Here is a 21,441-nt window from a genome sequence, read left to right as displayed (position 1 = left end):
TTAAAGGGGTCTGAATACTTTCTGTACCCACTGTATATGTGAAAAATAAACCGATTATTCTGATCAAACTTTGATTCGATTTTGAACCGAGTTTGATCAGTTTTTCTCTTACATAGAGAAAAAGAAACTTTCTCCGTCTTGTTATTTATGTCGGTCTGTGAAAATTGCACCGCACTCGGATGTCATCAGAGTACAACGTGACAGGTTCTCTTTAAATAGTAACAAATTTTTCACCAATTCTTTTAGAATCTTTTGTCCCTTTAAATGCCTGGTAATTGGTAAGGGCCCAAGTCACGAGACCCCCACCTGACGCTCAAAAAAAACACTGAAAATTGCGTAGCTTGGATGCAGGTGCGCACATAGCGGAGTATGGATTCAATACAAAATCATAGATCTGTCTCCTGACCTTCACACTTCTCAGCGGTCTTTTGAACGATCTGTGGGGGTCTCAGGATCCAGGCCCAACAATGTGAAGGTAATTAAAGGGCCTAAAAACTTTAAAAAATGTTTCAAAAGTGGCGGTCACACAGTGAGAGTGGTGGTCATGCATGAGTACTCTTGCTCCTATAGACCTATAGAAGTGTGTGGATCGGTGGTTACGAATGTCCACTACTACTCCATTCACATGCGGGACACGAGTCCCTCATTCCCATTATTAACTGTTGGGACACCCACCGGTCTTATATTTATCACTAATCCTATGAATTCATGATAAATGTTTATCATGGGTTAAAGGGAATCAGTCAGCGGGTTTTTTTCTATGGAATCTGAGAGCAGTATGATGTAGGGGCAGAGACCCTGATTTCACTGATGAGTCACTTACTGGGCTGCTTGGTGTAATTTTGATAGAATCCCTGTTTTCTCTGTTAAGTCTTTTGAACTGTGTATAACCCCGCCTACACCTCTGATTGGCAGTAACATGTGTACATTGCCAGCAAGCTGCCAATCAGTGGAGAGGGCATGGTTACCCAGATTAGCCGGACTGCTGTGTACGTGACACCTAGTCAGGCACAGATAATCTCCTGCTGATAAAACAATCATTTTATTGAAACGACAGCACAAAGCTCAGTAAGTGACACATCCCTGGAATCAGGATCTCTGCCGCTACAACATGTTTAAACAGATTAAATAGCAAAAACTTGCTGGCATAATCCCTTTAAAAGAGGCTGTCCAGGACTAACGTCCACATTGTCGAGCAAACCTAGAAAAAGGACAGCGAATGAAAACCTGGTGTAAACATGGCGTAAAAGCCATAATGAATTTAACACAAATCTAAAAAATACCCCCCAAAAAGTCTCAAAAATAATGATGAATGAGGGCTTTAATGTCTATCTCTCTCTGGCTACACCTGTGGAGCCATTAGTTTGCAATTACTGCAGGAAAAAAAAACTTCTTAAAAGTTTTCCAGCCCCATGACATTTTTAATAACAACTTACTATGGGGTAAAATAACAAATAGAGTAATACTAACTTTACCAAACCCCGTGATCCTTCTGTGCTGATGTTTTCGTGGTTCCCTGCCAATCTCTGTTGTCCCAGCTCCAGTAATGTCCCATGATTTGGGAATCATACAGACAGTATTGTATTATCATTGTGTTGTTATATTGTGCTGCTTTGTTGCCATGCAGTAAGGTTTGTCCTCTTTAGAAGTTTGTCCTTCCTCTCTCCCTGTCTCTCTCTCTGATGTAGCTCTGATGTCAGTAACTCCTCCCCTCTTCCTTATCACTGTCTATCAGCCATCTTAGAAGTTCATGTGTTTGCAGCTTTGGTCAGAAAAGACTTTTTACCTGCTGTATGTGTGCACATCTACAAGAATTCAGCTGGAAAATAAACCCTCTTCTGGAATGTTCATACGTGCCTCCTACAGTTGAGTTCAAGCTATCTGAGGACATCACTCTGTGTAACGGTTGAAGGAGATAGCCTAGAAACATATCTACAAGAATTCAGCTGGAAAATAAACCTTGTTCTGGAATCTTCATTCATGCCTCCTACAGTCGAGTTCAAGCTCTTCATACGTGCCTCCTACCGTCGAGTTCAAGCTATCTGAGGACATCACTCTGTGTGAGTAACGGTTGAAGGAGATAGCCTAGAAACATATCTACAAGAATTCAGCTGGAAAATAAACCTTGTTCTGGAATCTTCATTCGTGCCTCCTACAGTCGAGTTCAAGCTCTTCATACGTGCCTCCTACAGTTGAGTTCAAGCTATCTGAGGACATCACTCTGTGTGAGTAACGGTTGAAGGGGATAGCCTAGAAACATATCTACAAGAATTCAGCTGGAAAATAAACCTTGTTCTGGAATCTTCATTCGTGCCTCTTACAGTCGAGTTCAAGCTCTTCATACGTGCCTCCTACCGTCGAGTTCAAGCTATCTGAGGACATCACTCTGTGTGAGTAACCGTTGAAGGAGATAGCCTAGAAATGGTATCTCCAGCACCCTACTCTTGCAGCTTAGTTATGGAGTCGGAATAGTGGTCACATGTCATATAGACACATCATAGTTGGTGCACAGAGACCGGTAGGGAAACCAAGGAAGTGTCTGCACTCAATTTGGATGGTGAATATTACTACTTTTGTTATTTTATTTCATTGTGAGCGGTTTTCTTTTTTTAAATAAATAAGAAAATAAATAAATCCCCCCTTAATGGCGTAAAAAAAAAAATTCCATCTGATTTTATTTTTTCTGCCACCCCCCTTTTTTAATCGTCAATCACACTTGATTCGCCTAACAAGGACTTCTGAAATATGATGTCAATAAAAATGTTTTAATAGAAATGCAAGTAAAAGAAACGATTACACGAATTCTTCTCTTGGTCGATTTCATTTAATTGAATTTTAAAACCTCTAAGTGCAGGCACATGAGATTGCAGATTCACTTGTTATGCTGAAAACCTGGAGTGACTCTGGTTCCCCAAGGACAGATCTAGGAAACCTGCTGTTTACACCTGCAGGCAAGAATAATTTACAAGTGAACAGTGCGGTATTAATGGATGGCGCTAGGCAATGGCAGGAGATAGATATCCCTCCCTCACTTGGGATTTGAACCTATTTCTCACATGTAAAAATATCACGTTTATGAACAAACCTCCGGAGGAGACGATAAATAGGCGCAGTTGTCACAATCTAACAATAGGGGGTCTTTTGAACTGTGTACAGGAAGCAATAACACATGCTCATAATAATTACATTTTTATTTTGCCATTTAAATTCTGATTTTATCTGTCCTTCCCCAGTCAGTGTTAAAGGGAATCTGTCAGTAGGATCAACCTAACTAAGCCGTCTATATGGGCACGTAGATCATGGGAAGCTGAATAAATTGATACCTTGATATCCGAGATCCGATGTCTTATTCAAGAGAAATCCACATTTTTCTAAATATGTAAATGAGCTGTTAGGGAGAACTATGTCCGGCCCATAGATCTTAACAGTTAATTTACATATTAAGAAAAACGTGGAGTAACTCTGGACTAAGACATCGGATCACAGACATCAAGGTATCATTTTATTCAGCTTCCAATGAACTGCATGCTAATATAGACGGCTTAGGAGGGTTGATCCTACTCACAAATTCCTTTAAACCCTCCCGGATTCCCCTGTTCATCCTGATCTTCTTGGTTCATAAACAGAGTTCAAAAACTATTACACATTCACATGCATGGAACTTGAACACTGAATTCTTGACCCCCATTCATTTGCATGCATGAAATATGTGCATAATTATTCTCAGCGGGGGTGGGAATAATATTTTGCTGGTGCTGTGAGGATTCCCTTATGTCAGGTTCAGCAGGCGCGTTTCCGCAAGTACGTGATTTGCATACATGAGGTCACGTGACGACTAGACGTGAACGGCCTCGCTCAATGCAAGTATACCGAGCAATGGCACACACGTCTAGTCGGAATGTGGCCTGAAGTAATCGTATACTCGTGGCCACATGATTGCCTGCTCAGAAAATCCTAACAGCATGCACTGTGCAAGGTAGTTATTTTTTGTTATAGGAGGGAGATAATTTGCATTATTTATTGGGTGACGGTGGGCAGGTGGCTGAGTTTGGGCCCATAATTTGCATGGGTCCCTATCAGTAGTAACAGTGGTACTGCTGCCCTGATGGTGTCTCCGCACAGAAATGCTAGTTAGGGATTAGAAAGTCAGCTTTACACTTACCGGCCTGGAGCGGATTTCTTTGGCATACAGAGGTTTCAAGAATTCAGAATCTCCCTCAAGCCGTAAACCTTTTTCTGTGATTCTCAGGTTGCCCATTCCATCCTGTAACACAAAACAGTAAGACCGAGAAGTAAATCCAAGCTTTTTTATAAGGACTCAGGGACTTTGTATACAGCAAATCCATAAACGTGAAATGTAGAATTATTTATAAGTGCGATAAGATAAGGATTGTAGGTAACATCAAGGCGCAATTGGTATTCAAAGAAAAGTATTGTTACCGAGAGACTCGACAGAACGAGGATGAGAAACCTTATCAGGTTCAGACGCTTTAGACCAATCCTATTTTTATGGGCTTGAAATAAAGAACAAATATCTGCATATGAGAATATTTTTAGCGTAAAGCCCCACCTCCCAAACACAGAAGATACCGTGTTTCCCCAAAAATAAGACCTACCCCGAAAATAAGCTCTAGCATGATTTTACAGAATTTTTGGAGTATGGTGTAAATATAAACCTACTGCAAAAATTAGCCCTTGTTACAGTGAGGGCCGGTGTTAGGGAGCTGAAAACTGGGCAATTGCCCAGGACACCCAGTGTTTCTACTCTGAGGTTAAGACTGATTAAGGACCTTTAATGATACAGTATGTGACCAGGATGTCACCAAGGGTCCTTTAACTGTGGGAGTCTAAACAAACTAGGCTATTGTGTACCATATGTGTAGTGTGTGTATATACATGTGTATGTATGTGCAGTGTGTGTATAAACATGTGTATGTATGTGCAGTGTGTGTATAAACATGTGTATGTATGTGCAGTTTGTGTATACATGTGTATGTATGTGCAGTGTGTGTATAAACATGTGTATGTATGTGCAGTGTGTGTATAAACATGTGTATGTATGTGCAGTTTGTGTATATACAGTGGTGTGAAAAAATGTTTGCCCCCTTACTGATTTCTCATTCAGAGCGTTGTAAAAGATTCAGTGCCAGTTATCGCAAACGCTTGATTGCAGTTGTTGCTGCTGCTAAGGGCGGCCCAAACAGTTATTAGGTTTAGGGGGGGCAATCACTTTTTCACACAGGGCCCTGTAGGTTTGGATTTCTTTTTCCCTTAATAATAAAAAGCTTCATTTAAAAACTGCATTTCGTGATTACTTGTGTTATCTTTGTCTAATATTCAAATTCGTTTTATGATCTGAAACATTTTAGTGTGACAAACATGCAAAAGAATAAGAAATCAGGAAGGGGGCAATCACTTTTTCACACCACTGTACATGTGTATGTATGTGCAGTTTGTGTATATACGTGAGTATGTATGTGCAGTGTGTGTGTATTTCCATGTGTATGTGCAGTGTGTGTGATGACATGATTATATTTGAATAAAAGTTTATTTTTAGGAGCTAAAAATAAAATAAGACCCTGTCTTATTTTCGAGGAAAAATGGTAACTGTCATTCAAACGATGGTTCGGCTGATCATTTGGCTAGCAGCTGTCTCGGCCCTCTCTCCCATATACAGAATCGCTCACTCCTGGGTCCAGAAGCGCCACTATCGGACATCTTTGGCTTATTTGTTAAAGATCAAAAAGATCGACAGTCTGAAATCAGACTTGCCGGCTCCTTATCTGCCCCCTTTGTCGGGGTCCCCCATACACAAACTAATGTCTGCCAAAATCACAGATATTGAAGGGTTCTGCTGATAGTCTAATGCAGGGGTGGGGAACCTCAGGCCCGCGGGCTGTTTACAGCCCTCGAAGACCTTTTATCCGGCCCCTGGGTAGATTCCAGGGGACCGCAGTGCTTGGGCCGGGAGCAGTATTTTGACTGCCGCAAGCCCATTAATTTCTTCTTGCTCTGTGAGCACAAACACGCAGTGTTCACTACTGAACGCTGAGATGCATGCAATGAAATATTACGTCTTGACATCAGTGCCAATGTAAAGACGTACTTTGTGGGCGGAGAAAACATGAAACTTGTACGGCCCCCGAAGGACGATATAAATATCCAAATACACCCATGGTCTAATGTGTATGGAGGAGCCCAACTCTTCCCCAACAAATTACCAGTATACAGAAGAAAGACTAGGATATAGGGACCAGTGGTCCAATATAGAGGCAGAGAGCTAGTATTCGGAAAACTATAATCTAGTATCAGGGTTGGGACTAGTATAGAGAGAGCATGTAAATAGGTATATAGGATTAGGTTTGTATACAGAAACTAGTATATAGGAAAAGGCTTGTATACCTGGACCAGTATAAAAAGCAAAAACTAGTATACAAGGACAAGTAAACCAGTATTGAGGACTATGACACAGGAAACAGTATATACATTTACAGGGATAGTATACAGAGACGAGTATATAGGGCTAGGAATACATTAAGGACATAAATAGACCAGAATACAGGGATAGGTCAGAGGGACAATAAGACAAGGATATGGGACCAGTTACAGGACTTATGTGCTCTATGGGCATGCAAACACCATAGGTCTATATGTCATGGACATAAATCTAATGTTATTTTAGATTAAATTTTAATGTTATTTTAATATTTTCTGATGCTTTTCCGATGAAATGAGGCTGATCGATGCAATTATATTAATTCCCAGCTTACTCCCCAGCTCTCCTGACTCTGCTCATCACGGGAAGGCCTCTTACAAACGCGGCTGACAGCAAGAGGAGTATGTGACAAACCCGAAAGGCCGATCACTCACTCCGCCGGGAAGCTGGCACCGATGTATCATTTACATCTCTAGTGATCCTTACAACTCACTCGTCCACTCTCCAGTGAGCAGCCTACCCACACGTAGCCAAAAATGTCATTATCCATTTATAAGCTGGAATCTCAGATTGTCCTGGTAGATCGGCGTCATCCATCCTAGTTAGCGATTCTGAATAATTACGGCATGCTCTAATATTTCCTTTATCTCAAGCTGCGTGTGTGTGACCGGCAGCGCCCCCTTCACAGTGAAGGATGAGAATGACATCACATTCTATATATGATAGATAGCGGAGCAAAGCAAAGCTCGTGGGTATACGGTGCAAGTCTCGGGGGGACCCATTGTCATAAACCGCAAAGTAATCCAAAATATGACAAGTCGGAATTCAGTAATTGACCAGATCCTTAATGTTGCTCCAGTGACGAGATATCGCAACGTTTCAAGTCCAATAGGCCTTTATCGCACCTAGAGATTATTAATTGGGGCGTAAAATTGCCAGAACAGTCTCTAGGCTTACTGGATTACAAATGTTACTATATTCGGATTACAATGAGCCCTTAATTATAGTGCAGGTTCTGGTGTTGCGAACAGAAGAATCTAGTACTGCATTCATTTTCTCCCTCCATTTCCTCTTCTTGACCCTTGGGCCTATAGACGTTTATTTATTGCGTAAGTTCTTGGCAACCAGAAGAAAATGGAATGTGATATATATATCACATAGAAGATTAAAGTGTACCTGTCAATTCACCTTGGTTTTGCCTCCCTAATCCCCAACAATAAATTAAAACTGCCTTTGATCTACATATTGGTCTAATATATGCAGAAATTATCCAAATTCACATGCCTTGTAACTTGCCATCCACCGAGTGGGTGGTTTTGCCACATCAGGATTCTACCAGCATTATAGGTGCTGAAAATTCCCCCCATCACTTTTTAGCATGCATTACAACTGTCTTTGTCCATTTGCTTGCCTCTCCGCTATGACTGTATGTAGTTTAAAATACAGGAGAACAGAGAGACAAGACTCCCCCTCACCTCCTGTAGATTGACAAAGGTGCTCATTTCCTGCAGAGACATAAACTCGCCCCCACTTCCTGTAGAGAGACAGAGAGGCAAAGACCTGCCCCCACTTCCTGTAGAGAGATAAAGACCGGCCCCCACTTCCTGTAGAGAGATAAAGACCTGCCCCCACTTCCTGTAGAGAGAAAAAGACCTGCCCCCACTTCCTGTAGAGAGATAAAGACCTGCCCCCACTTACTGTAGAGAGACAAAGATCTGCCGTAATTATCTGTAGAGAAACAAAAATGCCTCCACTTCCTGTAGAGAGACAAAGACCCGCCCTAATTATCTGTAGAGACAAAAAAAACGCTCCCTTTTCCTGTAGAGACAAAGACCCACCCCCCACTTCCTGTAGAGACAAAGACCGCCCCCCCCTTCCTGTAGAGACAAAGACCCGCCCTCACTTCCTGTAGAGCGACAAAGACCTGCCCTCACTTCCTGTAGAAAGACAAAGACCTGCCCTCATTATCTGTAGAGAGACAAAGACCTGCCCTCACTTCCTGTAGAGCGAAAAAGACCTGCCCTCACTTCCTGTAGAAAGATAAAGACCCGCCCCACTTCGTGTAGAGAGACAAAGATCTGCCGTAATTATCTGTAGAGAAACAAAAAATGCCTCCACTTCCTGTAGAGAGACAAAGACCTGCCCTAATTATCTGTAGAGACAAAAAAATGCTCCCACTTCCTGTAGCGACAAAGACCCGCCCCCACTTCATGTAGAGAGACAAAGACCCGCCCCCACTTCCTGTAGAGAGACAAAGACCTGCCCTCACTATCTGTAGAGAGACAAAGACCTGCCCTCACTATCTGTAGAGAGACAAAGACCTGCCCTCAGTATCTGTAGAGAGACAAAGACCTGCCCTCACTATCTGTAGAGACAAAGAAACACTCCCACTTCCTGTACAGATACAAATATGGGCTCGCACTACTTGTAGAAAGACAAATATCTGGAAAAAGGCCTGCCATCATTATCTGTAGAGGGACAAAGACCTGCCCTCACTATCTGCAGAGAGACAAAGACCTGCCCTCACTATCTGTAGAGACAAAGAAACACTCCCACTTCCTGTACAGATACAAATATGGGCTCGCACTACTTGTAGATAGACAAATATCTGGAAAAAGGCCTGCCATCATTATCTGTAGAGGGACAAAAAACTGCCCCCACTTCCTGTAGAGACAAAGATCTGCCATCACTATCTGTACTGACAAAGAACCACCCCCACTTCCTTTAGAGAAAGAGCTGCCCCCACTTCCTGTAGAGCAACAAAGACCTGCACTTATTTCCTGTAGAGACAAAGACCCACCACCACTTCCTGTAGAGAGACAAAAACCAGCTTGCACTTCTTATAGACAGACAAAAATCTGCCCCCACTTCTTGTAGAGACAAAGCCCCGCCCTAATTATCTGTAGAGACAAAGATCTGCCCCCACTTCCTATAGAGAGACAAACACCTGCCCCCATTTACTATAGAGAGACAAAGACCTGCCCCCACTTCCTGTAGAGAGACAAAGACCTGCCCCCATTTACTATAGAGAGACAAAGACCTGCCCTCATTATTTGTAGAGGCAAAGGACCACCCCCACTTTCTGTAGAGCAATAAAGACTCACCTCACTTCCTGTTGAGAGACAAACATTTGCCCCCACTTCCTGTAGAAACTAAGACCCGCCCCCACTTCCTGTAGAGAGACAAAGACCCTCCTCCACTTCCTTTAATCCCTGCCAGCTTCTCTGCTGCTAAAAACTAATTACACTGCACAACAGGCAGTGGATAGTAAGTTAGGCCCAATGGAGACATCTAATGGCTGGCACTGTGCAGTGATTTTTTTTGGGGTGAAAATATCAAATGTGTAAGAAACGTACTTTGCAATTTTGTTAATTCTTTCATTGGCCATCATATTGGCCTACGTTAATTGAAAGTAGAGTGACCACTTAAAGCCATTCATAGACTGAGGAAAATCACGTGTTCATGGGTTGCCGCCAAACAACACTGAGCATCGTTGCTTGATGAGAGGTTGGATTGGCCACATTGGATTGTCTAACAACCATTCAATCTGCTGATGGCAGAGCTATACCACAGCGATCAGCAAAAGGGAACTGTAAAAATCATAATATACAGCGTTACCTCTCATATTGGCTGCTTAACCTCTTAGATGCTACTGACCGCGGCATCTAAGGAATTTGACAGAGGTTGAGGGTTTCCATATTAGCTGGAGTGTGACCAATGGACCGACCTCTCCCTGAGACATTTCCCTTTTAGCCTATACCAGAGGAATCTGAAGAGGTACGAAAGTAAAGCGGTCAATGTTGGGCTTTGTGCATTGTAGGTGACTCTGAGGCACTAAGCACTAGACGTTGCGGTGACCATTGTTTTGGCACTGTTATAGGGGCACTACAGAATTTGCTGCCATGCACCACATCCACATGCGTGTAGAACTTTGGTGATGCACAAAATGATAAAGAGGTTTGCATCTAATATTGAAAACCTACCATTATTATTGGTAATCAATATCAGATTGCTGGGAATCCTATACCTGACACCCCTACTGCTCCTGCAGGGGCTGGATGTAAACAACGTTACACATTGTACCACTGGAGTTAATAACAGCTGGTTAATGGGGGTATTGGTGTCGGACCCCTACCGATCTGTTATTGGTGACATATGCCAAGGATAGGTTATACATTATTAGATGTCTGGACTATCCCTTTAAAGTTCGATCTACACGGTGGTCACACACAGAAGCTGAACTCCTTTTAAAGTTTAAGAATATCTTCAAAAATATTGACATTGTCACGATACTGTTGTCTGATAACCGGGGACCAGGGGCTCCTACCCTGTCCCTAACACTAGGGGTGCTCTATCTATCCCTGCTCCCCAGGTTACTGCTGATGGTGAAGATGCTGGAGCCACGTACCTTGCTGAACTCCTGAATCAGCCCTTATCTGTCCTCTCCCCCAACCACGGAAGTGGGGAGGAATAGTGTATGTAAATACACAAATCAGAAAAACAAGAAAGGGACGTACAGGGATAAATGAAAATACCAAACATACAAAATATGCACTCACAGGCAACAGGAGGGAAACACCAAAGGGATTAGGAGGGTAAACAAAAATAGAAGAGGAAGGGACTATGCACACAACCAAAACACCAAGCAACCGTCACAGAACAACTTTCCTTAAACACCTCTACTGAACACGGAATCCTCCACTCCTCACCAGCCATTACAAGACTTAACACTGGCAATCCAGATTGCCAGAGCAGAGACTATATAGGAGAGGGGAGTGGCTGATATTGCACAGCTGAGAACTTCCGATGAAGGAAGCTACAGAGACTCAAGGCTGAGCAGTTTAACTCCTACACTGCTGAAAGAAACCAGCACCATTTAACAAGAAGGCTAAGTGCTTCTATTCAATGCAGGAGTACATGAACTCACACGTTATATATTGGACATATTTCGGATGTGCCTCGTGTAAAACTACGGTTAAGGCGTGCAGCACCATTTTGCAAATTACCGTACTTCCAAGGTGTTTAACAGAAATGGAAAAAAAGTCTAAACCTTTATGAACTTTGGTCACTCACCTAAATGTACCTCATTCAGCAATGTGATATCAGTGTATGAGAACACAGTGGCCTCACAGCGGTACTCCGCACAATTGCAATATACACTGTTCAAAGAAATAAAGGGAACACTTAAACAACAGAATATAACTCCAAGTAAATCAAACTTCTGTGAAATCAAACTGTCCACTTAGGAAGCAACACTGATTGAAAATCTATTTCATATGCTAGCAATTATCAAGACACACTCAATAAAGGAGTGGTTCTGCAGGTGGGGACCACAGACCACATCTCAGTACCAATGCTTTCTGGCTGATATTTTGGTCACTTTTGAATGTTGGTTGTGCTTTCACACTCGTGGTAGCATGAGACGGACTCTACAACCCACAGAAGTTGCTCAGGTAGTGCACCTCATCCAGGATGGCATATCAATGCGAGCTGTGGCAAGAAGGTTTGCTGTGTCTGTCAGCGTAGTGTCCAGAGGCTAGAGGCGCTACCAGGAGACAGGCCAGTACACCAGGAGACATGGAGGGGGGCCATAGGAGGGCAACAACCCAGCAGCAGGACCGCTACCTCCGCCTTTGTGCAAGGGGGAACAGGAGGAGCACTGCCAGAGCCCTGCAAAATGACCTCCAGCAGGCCACAAATGTGCATGTGTCTGCACAAACGGTTAGAAACCGACTCCATGAGGGTGGTATGAGGGCCCGACGTCCACAGATGGGGGCTGTGCTCACAGCACAACACCGCGCAGGACGCTTTGCATTTGACACAGAACACCAGGATTGGCAAAGTCGCCACTGTGCTCTTCACAGATGAAAGCAGGTTCACATTGAGCACATGTGACAGACGTGACAGAGTCTGGAGACGCCGTGGAGAGCGATCTGCTGCCTGCAACATCCTTCAGCATGACCGGTTTGGCAGTGGGTCAGTAATGGTGTGGGGTGGCATTTCTTTGGAGGGCCGCACAGCCCTCCATGTGCTAGCCAGGGGTAGCCTGACTGCCATTAGGTACCGAGATGAGATCCTCAGACCCCTTGTGAGACCATATGCTGGTGCGGTTGGCCATGGGTTCCTCCTAATGCAGGACAATGCCAGACCTCATGTGGCTGGAGTGTGTCAGCAGTTCCTGCAAGATGAAGGCATTGAAGCTATGGACTGGCCCGCCCGTTCCCCAGACCTGAATCCGATTGAGCACATCTGGGACATCATGTCTCGCTCCATCCACCAACGTCACGTTGCACCACAGACTGTCCAGGAGTTGGCAGATGCTTTAGTCCAGGTCCGGGAGGAGATCCCACAGGAGACCATCCGCAACCTCATCAGGAGCATGCCCAGGCGTTGTAGGGAGGTCATACAGGCAAGTGGAGGCCACACACAATACTGAGCCTCATCAGGAGCATGCCCAGGCGTTGTAGGGAGGTCATACAGGCACGTGGAGGCCACACACAATACTGAGCCTCATTTTGACTTGTTTTAAGGACATTACATCAAAGTTGGATCAGCCTGTAGTGTGTTTTTCCACTATAATTTTGGGGGTGACTCCAAATCCAGGCCTCCATTGGTTAATAAATTTGATTTCCATTGATGATTTGTGTGTGATTTTGTTGTCAGCACATTCAACTTTGTACAGAACAAAGTATTCAATGAGAATATTTCATTCATTCAGATCTAGGATGTGCTATTTCAGTGTTCCCTTTATTTTTTTGAGCAGTGTATTATGTGCTTAGTATTTTTTTTATGTACCCAAAGCCAATTTGTTTGCTTTTAACGCTTTAGTGATAATGGAAAGAGCACCAAAAAAGCCAGCTCCAAGTACATTAAGTGCACTGGGGAAAGCTGAGCGGGTGCGGTGATTACAGAGCCGCTATTGATTTCTAGACCATGGCGGTTCGCTGAAATAGTTTACAATTTATTATCAAGTACCCTTCTTTCTGTCACATTTTCATTGATGTGAGGATACGGCATGTGTGGCTTTACCATCAATGCTCATGCAAATTATATACTTAGTGCTTTTTACCTTCATTCCTAACCTCTACTTGGAAGGCTGATGTTCATTATACCGCTACCGGTTATAAACCTAAAACCTTAAAACTAAATGTAAATGATCTCTCACAATGTGATTTGCATATACATGAAAGAAAAAACAAAATCAGGTCTTGTTGCACCCCAGGATATTGAAGATATATAAAAATGATGAAATAATAAGGACATTTTTGACTGTAAATGCACACAAAAAATTAAGTGCGTGATGGCCTAGTGGTTAGCTCTGCGGGCCAGCAGGACCAAGGCAAAAGAAAGGTCAAAGAGGAGAGAGGGTGACCTACAGTATAATGCAAAGTGAGCCACTATCATTGTGTGCGAAACCATTGTATAGAGGGCCAAAATGAAAAACTTGGACAAAGTCGCGGGCCAACCAGTATACAGTACAATGGGCCTGACGTAGTCTTCCATACAGAATAATAGGCCCCAAATAGTCCTCCATGCAGAATAATGGGCCCTACATTGTCCTCCATACAGTATAATGGCCCCACATAGTCCTCCATACAGAATAATAGCTCCACATAGTCCTCCATACAGTATAATGGGCTGCACATAGTCCTCCATACAGAATAATGGACCCCACATAGTCCTCCATACAGAATAATGGCCTCACATAGTCCTCCATACAGTATAATGGGCCCCACATAGTCCTCCATACAGAATAATGGGTCCCACATAGTCCTCCATACAGAATAATGGGCCCAACATTGTCCTCCATACAGTATAATGGGCCCACATTGACCTCCACACAGTATAATGGGGCCTACATTGTCCTCCATACAGTATAATATCCCCACATAGTCCTCCATACAGTATAATGGGCCCCACATAGTCCTCCATACAGTATAATGGGCCCCACATAGTGCTCCATACAGAATAATGGGCCCCACATAGTCCTCCATACAGTATAATGGGCCTCACATTGTCCTCCATACAGTATAATATCCCCACATAGTCCTCCATACAGTATAATGGGCCCCACATAGTCCTCCATACAGTATAATGGGCCCCACATAGTGCTCCATACAGAATAATGGGCCCCACATAGTCCTCCATACAGAATAATGGGCCCCACATAGTCCTCCATACAGAATAATGGGCCCCACATAGTCCTCCATACAGTATAATGGGCCCCACATAGTAACATACATAGTAACATAGTTTTTAAAGCCGAATAAAGACTTGCGTCCATCAAGTTTGACCTATTAGTTCTGTAATTGCTAAAGTTGATCCAGAGGAGGGCAAAAACCTCAAATGATTTAGCCAATCTTCACCTGAGGAAAAATTCCCTCCCGACTCTGAAACCAGCAGTCAGAATAAATCCCTGTATCAACCTACTATTTTATTTTATTTTTAAGTATATGCAGAAATCTGCCTGGTATCTAGAAATGCATCCAGTCCCCGCTTGAACTGGTGTAGTGAATCCGACATTACCGTCTCCTCACTCAGTGAATTCCATATTCTCACTGCTCTTACCGTAAAGAACCCCTTCCTATGCTGGTGCTGAAACCTTTTCTCTTCCAGTCTTAGTGAGTGCCCTCTTGTTACCGTAATATCCCTCCTTTTGAACAAATCCCGGGCAAGATCTCTATACTGTCCCCTAACATATTTGTACACATTTATTATGTCCCCCCTCAACCTTCTCTTTTCCAGGCTGAATAGTCCTAGTTTTGCCAACCCCTCTGGGTATTGCAGTCCCTCCATTCCCTTTATTAATTTTGTTGCCCTCCTTTGTACCTTTTCAAGCTCGTTTATATCCTTTCTATATATTGGGGCCCATAACTGAGCACAGTATTCCAAGTGTGGTCTGACCAGTGCTTTGTACAGTGGAAGAACAATGTTCTCATCCTTTGCAGCTATACCTCTTCTGATACATCCCATTACCCTGTTTGCCCTTACAGCAGCGGCCTGACTTTGGGCACTCCAATTTAGTTTGCTATCAATCAAGATGCCCAAGTCCTTCTCCATCTCTGAATTCCCCAATGATTTCCCATTCAGTGAGTACTGGTGACTTCCATTTTTCCTTCCCATATGTATGACCTTACATTTCTCCTCGTTAAACCTCATTTGCCATTTAATGCTCCACCTACCCAGTTTATCCAAATCCCTCTGTAGGTCTGCACTGTCCTCTTTTGTATTAATTGCTTTACATAACTTTGTGTCATCTGCAAATATTGATATTTTACTATTTATCCCGTTGACTATGTCGTTAATAAAGATATTAAATAACATTGGGCCTAGTACAGACCCCTGTGGTACCCCACTAGTGACGCTTACCCAATCTGAGTATATTCCATTTATAACCACCCTCTGCCTTCTATCCCTTAGCCAGTTAGCTACCCACTTGCAGACATTTTCCCCCAGCCCCATCATTCTCATTTTGTATACCAACCTATTATGTGGCACGCTATCGAACGCTTTTGAGAAGTCGAGATACACGACATCCACTGGTTCCCCCTGATCTACTCGAGAGCTAACCTCCTCGTAGAAGTCAATCAGGTTTGTTTGGCAGGAGCGATTCCTCATGAATCCATGTTGGTTCGGGGTCAAAAGATTATTAGCATCAAGATGCTCCGTAATTGCCTCTTTAATGAAGCTTTCAAAAATTTTGCCCACAACGGACGTCAGACTCACCGGCCGATAGTTTCCGGCGTCACTTTTTGCTCCCTTTTTGAATATTGGCACTACATTCGCCTGTCGCCAATCAAGTGGTACAGACCCAGTCTCAACAGAGTCCTTAAATATAAGATATAACGGTCTGTCTATCACATTACTTAGTTCCCTTAGTACCCGTGGGTGTATGCCATCAGGTCCTGGTGATTTGTTTATTTTAATGTTACTGAGGCGTTTCTGTACCCCAGCTTGGGTTAGATTTGTCATACTTAGTGGAGGATTAAGCTTGTCACTTCTCATTTCGCCTGTTCTTTTTCCTTTGTGAAAGTTGTCGAAAAAAATTTATTTAATAGATTAGCTTTATCCTCATCTTTCTCTATGATTTTGCCTTTATCACTTTTTATCGGTCCAATATTATCCGATTTAATCCTTTTACTATTTATATACGTAAAGAACAGTTTGGGATTTGATCTACTTTCCCTAGCAATACGTCTCTCTGTTTCCTCCTTTGCTATTTTTATTTGTTTTTTGCAGGTTCTCGTTTTTTCCTTGTAACACATTAGTGCCTCCTTGCTGTTTTCCTGTTTTAATCTCTTGAATGCCTCTTTTTTGCTATTTAACGCCCCTTTTACGTTCTTATTCAACCATATTGGTTTCCTCTTATTTCTGGCCCTTTTATTCCCATACGGTATATACCTCTCGCACTGAGTATTCAGAATTCTTTTGAAGGTTTCCCATTTACTATTCGTATTCCTTTGATTGAGAACTTTGTCCCAGTCAATAAGTTGGAGGTTTTCTATCAGCTGATCAAACTTCGCCCTCCTAAAGTTTAATGTTTTAGTTGTTCCCTTATTGATCATCCTACTGAAGGGCATTTTGAAGTCGATAATATTATGATCGCTATTACCTAGGTGCCCCCCTATCTGTACCTCAGTTATTCTATCAGGCCTATTAGTCAATATTAAGTCCAACACGGCCTTCCCTCTCGTTGGTTCCTGCACTAGTTGGGAGAGATAATTATCCTTAATATTTGTCAAGAACCTTTTTCCTTTCTGCGATCTACAGGTTTCTGTTTCCCAGTCAATATCCGGGTAGTTGAAATCCCCCATTACAATCACTTCATTATGTTTTGCTACATTGTCTATTTGTCCTAATAGCAGATTCTCATTCTCCTCTGTTATATTTAGTGGCTTATAGCAGACCCCCAGTAATATTTTATTATTATTTTTTGCCCCCTCTATCTCTACCCACATGGACTCGACCCCCTCTTCTCCCTCTCCTATATCTTCCCTTAGTCTGGGCTTTAGACATGATTTTACATATAAGCAGACTCCTCCGCCTTTCCCCTGTTTCCGGTCCCTTCTAAATAAACTATAACCTAATAAACTTACTGCCCAGTCATAGTTATCGTCTAGCCAAGTCTCTGTTACACCTACGATGTCATAGTCCTCCATACAGAATAATGGGCCCCACATAGTCCTCCACACAGTATAATGGGCCCTACATTGTCCTCCATACAGAATAATGGGCCCCACATAGTCCTTCATACAGTATAATGGCCCCACACAGTTCTCCATACAGAATAATGGCCTCACATAGTCCTCAATATAGAATAATGGGCTCAACATAGGGGTGGCGGTTCGGTGTCGTGGGCCAAATGTAATCACCCTGTGGGCCAGATTTGGCCCAAGGGTCAGAGTTTGACATGTATGGTTTAGAGCAGTGTTCCCCAACTCCAGTCCTCAAGGTGATGCAATTATCACCAGAGCAATACTAAGGAAATCCTGAAAACATGACTTGTTGGCGGACTTTGAGGACTGGAGTTAGGGAACCCTGGTTTAGAGGGTTCGGAGTAGTTAGTACACCTTATGAGCTAGTTTTTAGCGCCAGACTTGTCTAATCCAAAGCAGAACACAGCAGTGGTTTAGTCCATCAACTTATGGGAGAGAAGGGCAACATGACCCTCAAGTTAGCCCTCTCATCCCTTCATTCCTAAAACTGTACTACCGTACATTTGAAGGGACACAGCTTCAAATACCCATCGGTCAAATTCAGCTGGGCTGCTCTCCCAAAGGCCAAGTGGTAAGGCATCACTCTGCTTTACGGTATTTATAACTTTGTCTAGTAATCATGAAATTGGCCCTTTAAGATGACCTGAAACCCTTTGAAGGGGCAGCTGCACTGCCCTTTATGAGTGCTGTAGTATCTTCTGCAATGTGATCGCCAAGTGCCAACCAAGAATCGAAGCCCCTTCTAAGGCTGGGCTCACATAGCGTCTTCTCCTACAGTCAGTGCCTTATGCGCATGCTTATGGTCGAACTTCCGAAAAAACAGGATTTGGGCGTATGCGCCAACGGGGCCATTGACTATAATGATGCAGACCGAGTCATACTGCTTTGTCGGTCATCATTTTTGGCCTAGTTAAGGAGGGCACTAAAATATAATCGACTATTTCTTACTGCCCGCCTCAAATAGGTGTATATGGCTGTTTCAATAAAATCTGTGTTTTATAAGCAGGAGATTATCACTACAGGACTAGGTGTCTCGTACCTCCTAGTCCAACCACGCCCCCGCCACTACACAAAAAGCGGCGGCCAATCAGTGGTGTGGGCGGCGTTATACACAGCTCAGCATTCCGAGATCTGCAGCAGATAAAACTGTGATTGTATCACAACTGCTGCATCCAGTAATCTAAGTTATACATCGCTGGAATCAGGTTCTCTGTCCCTACATCATGCTACTGTCAGATCACAAAGCAAAAAAACTGCTGACAGATTCCCTTTAATTTGCATTACGGGAGTTGTAGACCTTTCACCAAGCACAATAATCGTATGTCGTAGAAACTATCTCACTGCAGTATAGGAGGTAGACTAAGCTGATAGGGGTGTGTCTGACAACAATCTTGTTGACTGTTTCTAATGACAACCAGTGAATGCAGCTTTAAGATCATATAATACAAATATATAACAATATAGTACTCATATAAATCATAACATGTGGAAAATCAGAAATTAATTGGATTTACAAAGCAGCTCAACTTTTTCCATATAAAACATCCCTCACCAATTATTATTCTGCTGTACCATAATTTTCCTACAAACAGGCTGTCTAATTTTAGATTTGGCTTTGACTTCTGTCATTGTCTGATGGTAGAAAAAATAAACTTTGTGTTGCTGAAACTTGACATTAGAATTACAGAAATGCTTCATGAAGGAGGGTCTGCATTCATCGGCGCCTACAAGAATGTGTGTGGGACGTCACATGAGATGGGTTACTGTACTGTACGCAGCACACAACATACTAAGAATATCATCACAACAAACCATTGTCTGAAATTCAATAGTGAAGAAAGAAAAATAAAGAAAAAAAAAATAATGAAAAAAAATTGGTCATGCCAAAGTTAAAAAATTTGTTAGGAAAGATACATTTACATACTCAAATTGTGCTATCTGAAAAATGCATAAAATATGTTTTTCTATGGGATAAGTGATATGGGGCTTTAATAAAGATGATAAGCGTCACAGTTAGTTGCTACAGGCTTCCCAAATTCTCTTGCTGGCTATGGATGTCACAATTTTCCAAAAGGCAACAGAGTACGGCTTCTCGAGTGAACAAAAAAAAATTTGAACAATGGAATAAAAATGGTCTCCTAAAATAGTTCTCAACATTTTAGCAGTTGATTAAGTAGTCCTCTGCTATAATAAACATACACATTCAGTTCTTCACTATGACCAGTGGACATATACAGTGGTCACTTTGAGAGATCCCAGTTCTTCTAAGTAAAACAGGTCACCCACTCACACCTGATTGTCATCCCACTGATTGAAAACAGCAGTTTCTAATTTCACTTTCAAATTACCCGCTGATCCTAAAGGTTCACATACTTTTGCCACTCGTAGACATGTGATATTGGATCATGACATGTTATATTTTTGACTCATTTGTCTGATCTGATTCTCTTTATCTACTTTTAAGACTTGTGTGAATATCGGACACAATTAAAGGTAAAATTTATGCAGAAATATGGAAAATTCTGAAGGGTTCACAAACTTTCAAGCATCACACTATAAGATATGTGAAAGAAAGGTCCAGAAACAACAACTGGGAAAAAGTTTAAAGATGAAATATTTTTGATTGTTCTGATCATGGGAAGATATTTGGGATGCATCATTAAGACTGGAGTGCGCAATATCATTCTTAATGATTCGCTGGTTAATGATCTGGTGAATTCATTAAGTGGCATTTTCTCGGTGGTGTGCACTTGCCAGAAATGCCCCTGTCCCACCCTGGCTCCTCACTAATTCTGCCCTTGTTTGGCAGAGCTGCTTCAGACTCGTGACGCCAAAAGTCGTAAAATTATTGTTCAAATTTGCATTGCACTAAAATTTTGCTAATTTTCAAAGTGTTTTACAACAAGTTTCTGGCAGAAAACACTTTGATGAATCGCCACCATTGAGTTTTTTGAACATTTTCACTAGTGGAGCACTACATCAATAGATGAAAGTGAACAACATTCAACAGAAAGGGCAAAGACAGGTTACAGTGTTTGGAAGAACTTCTAAATGCTCAACGTCTACCGAACAAGGTTGTTTTTATGCTATACCAAAGGGCAAACTTATAGAGCGTGTTAAACCTTGTTACATTGGAGCTTGGGAGATTGAGCTCCAGCCTTGGAGGTCTACTATAACTGGACAATCGCATGAATATCTGGATACAAAAAACACATACACTATATGGAGAATCTGATTAAACAACAGAGAATATTGCAAAGTTGTTGAGGACATCATCCTACAGATCCACTGGTATCATCTAACCTTGTCTCCAAAACCAATCTTTCGTAACCTACCACCAGAGCTCAAAACACCCAACCTCCCATTATTATATACTTATTATATCGAACAATTGAGGCAATATATTAGTCACCCACTAACTCTCCCACTATCAACCAAAGGTTACATATACAACACGTTGAGGAGCTCTTCCAATATAAACATGGTGGCACCAGCCTAAAATACTTTGTAATAATAATATTTTTTTTTAATTTACACATGTGAACCTAACTGCTTTTCCTCACACCTTTTACCATCTTCTGGAGCCATCACACCCAATGAACCTGAACGGCTGTGATATAGCACCAATGTACCTATGTTGGTTGAGAAGATCAGTCCACAATCCAATGAACTCCAAAGAAATCTAATATAACCAAATACCGGGGCACTTATTAGCAAAGATCATACATGGTAAAGTATTTCAAATTAAGGGAAATGATTTTTTTTAATATAATTTATATGTACCTGCTT

The 21,441-nt window shown here is 42.3% G+C and overlaps 1 protein-coding gene across 3 annotated transcripts in view; it reads right to left on the bottom strand.

Annotated features, from left to right (window-relative positions):
• SGCD (sarcoglycan delta) overlaps positions 1-21,441 on the bottom strand; it is a 1,005,043-nt gene that overhangs the window by 108,414 nt on the left and 875,188 nt on the right. For all 3 annotated transcript variants that reach the window (XM_073649870.1, XM_073649868.1, XM_073649871.1), the window contains one exon: positions 4,163-4,264. In XM_073649870.1, coding sequence (XP_073505971.1) covers positions 4,163-4,264 — 102 coding nt within the window. The remainder of the gene's footprint in view (positions 1-4,162; positions 4,265-21,441) is intronic.

The sequence above is a fragment of the Phyllobates terribilis genome, unplaced genomic scaffold (assembly GCF_046119375.1).
Source record: "Phyllobates terribilis strain yellow unplaced genomic scaffold, ASM4611937v1 Scaffold_10__3_contigs__length_209671492, whole genome shotgun sequence".
In the NCBI taxonomy this organism is placed as follows: domain Eukaryota; kingdom Metazoa; phylum Chordata; class Amphibia; order Anura; family Dendrobatidae; genus Phyllobates; species Phyllobates terribilis.
Note: the sequence above shows the minus strand (reverse complement) of the source record. Positions and strands in the feature narration are given on the sequence as shown.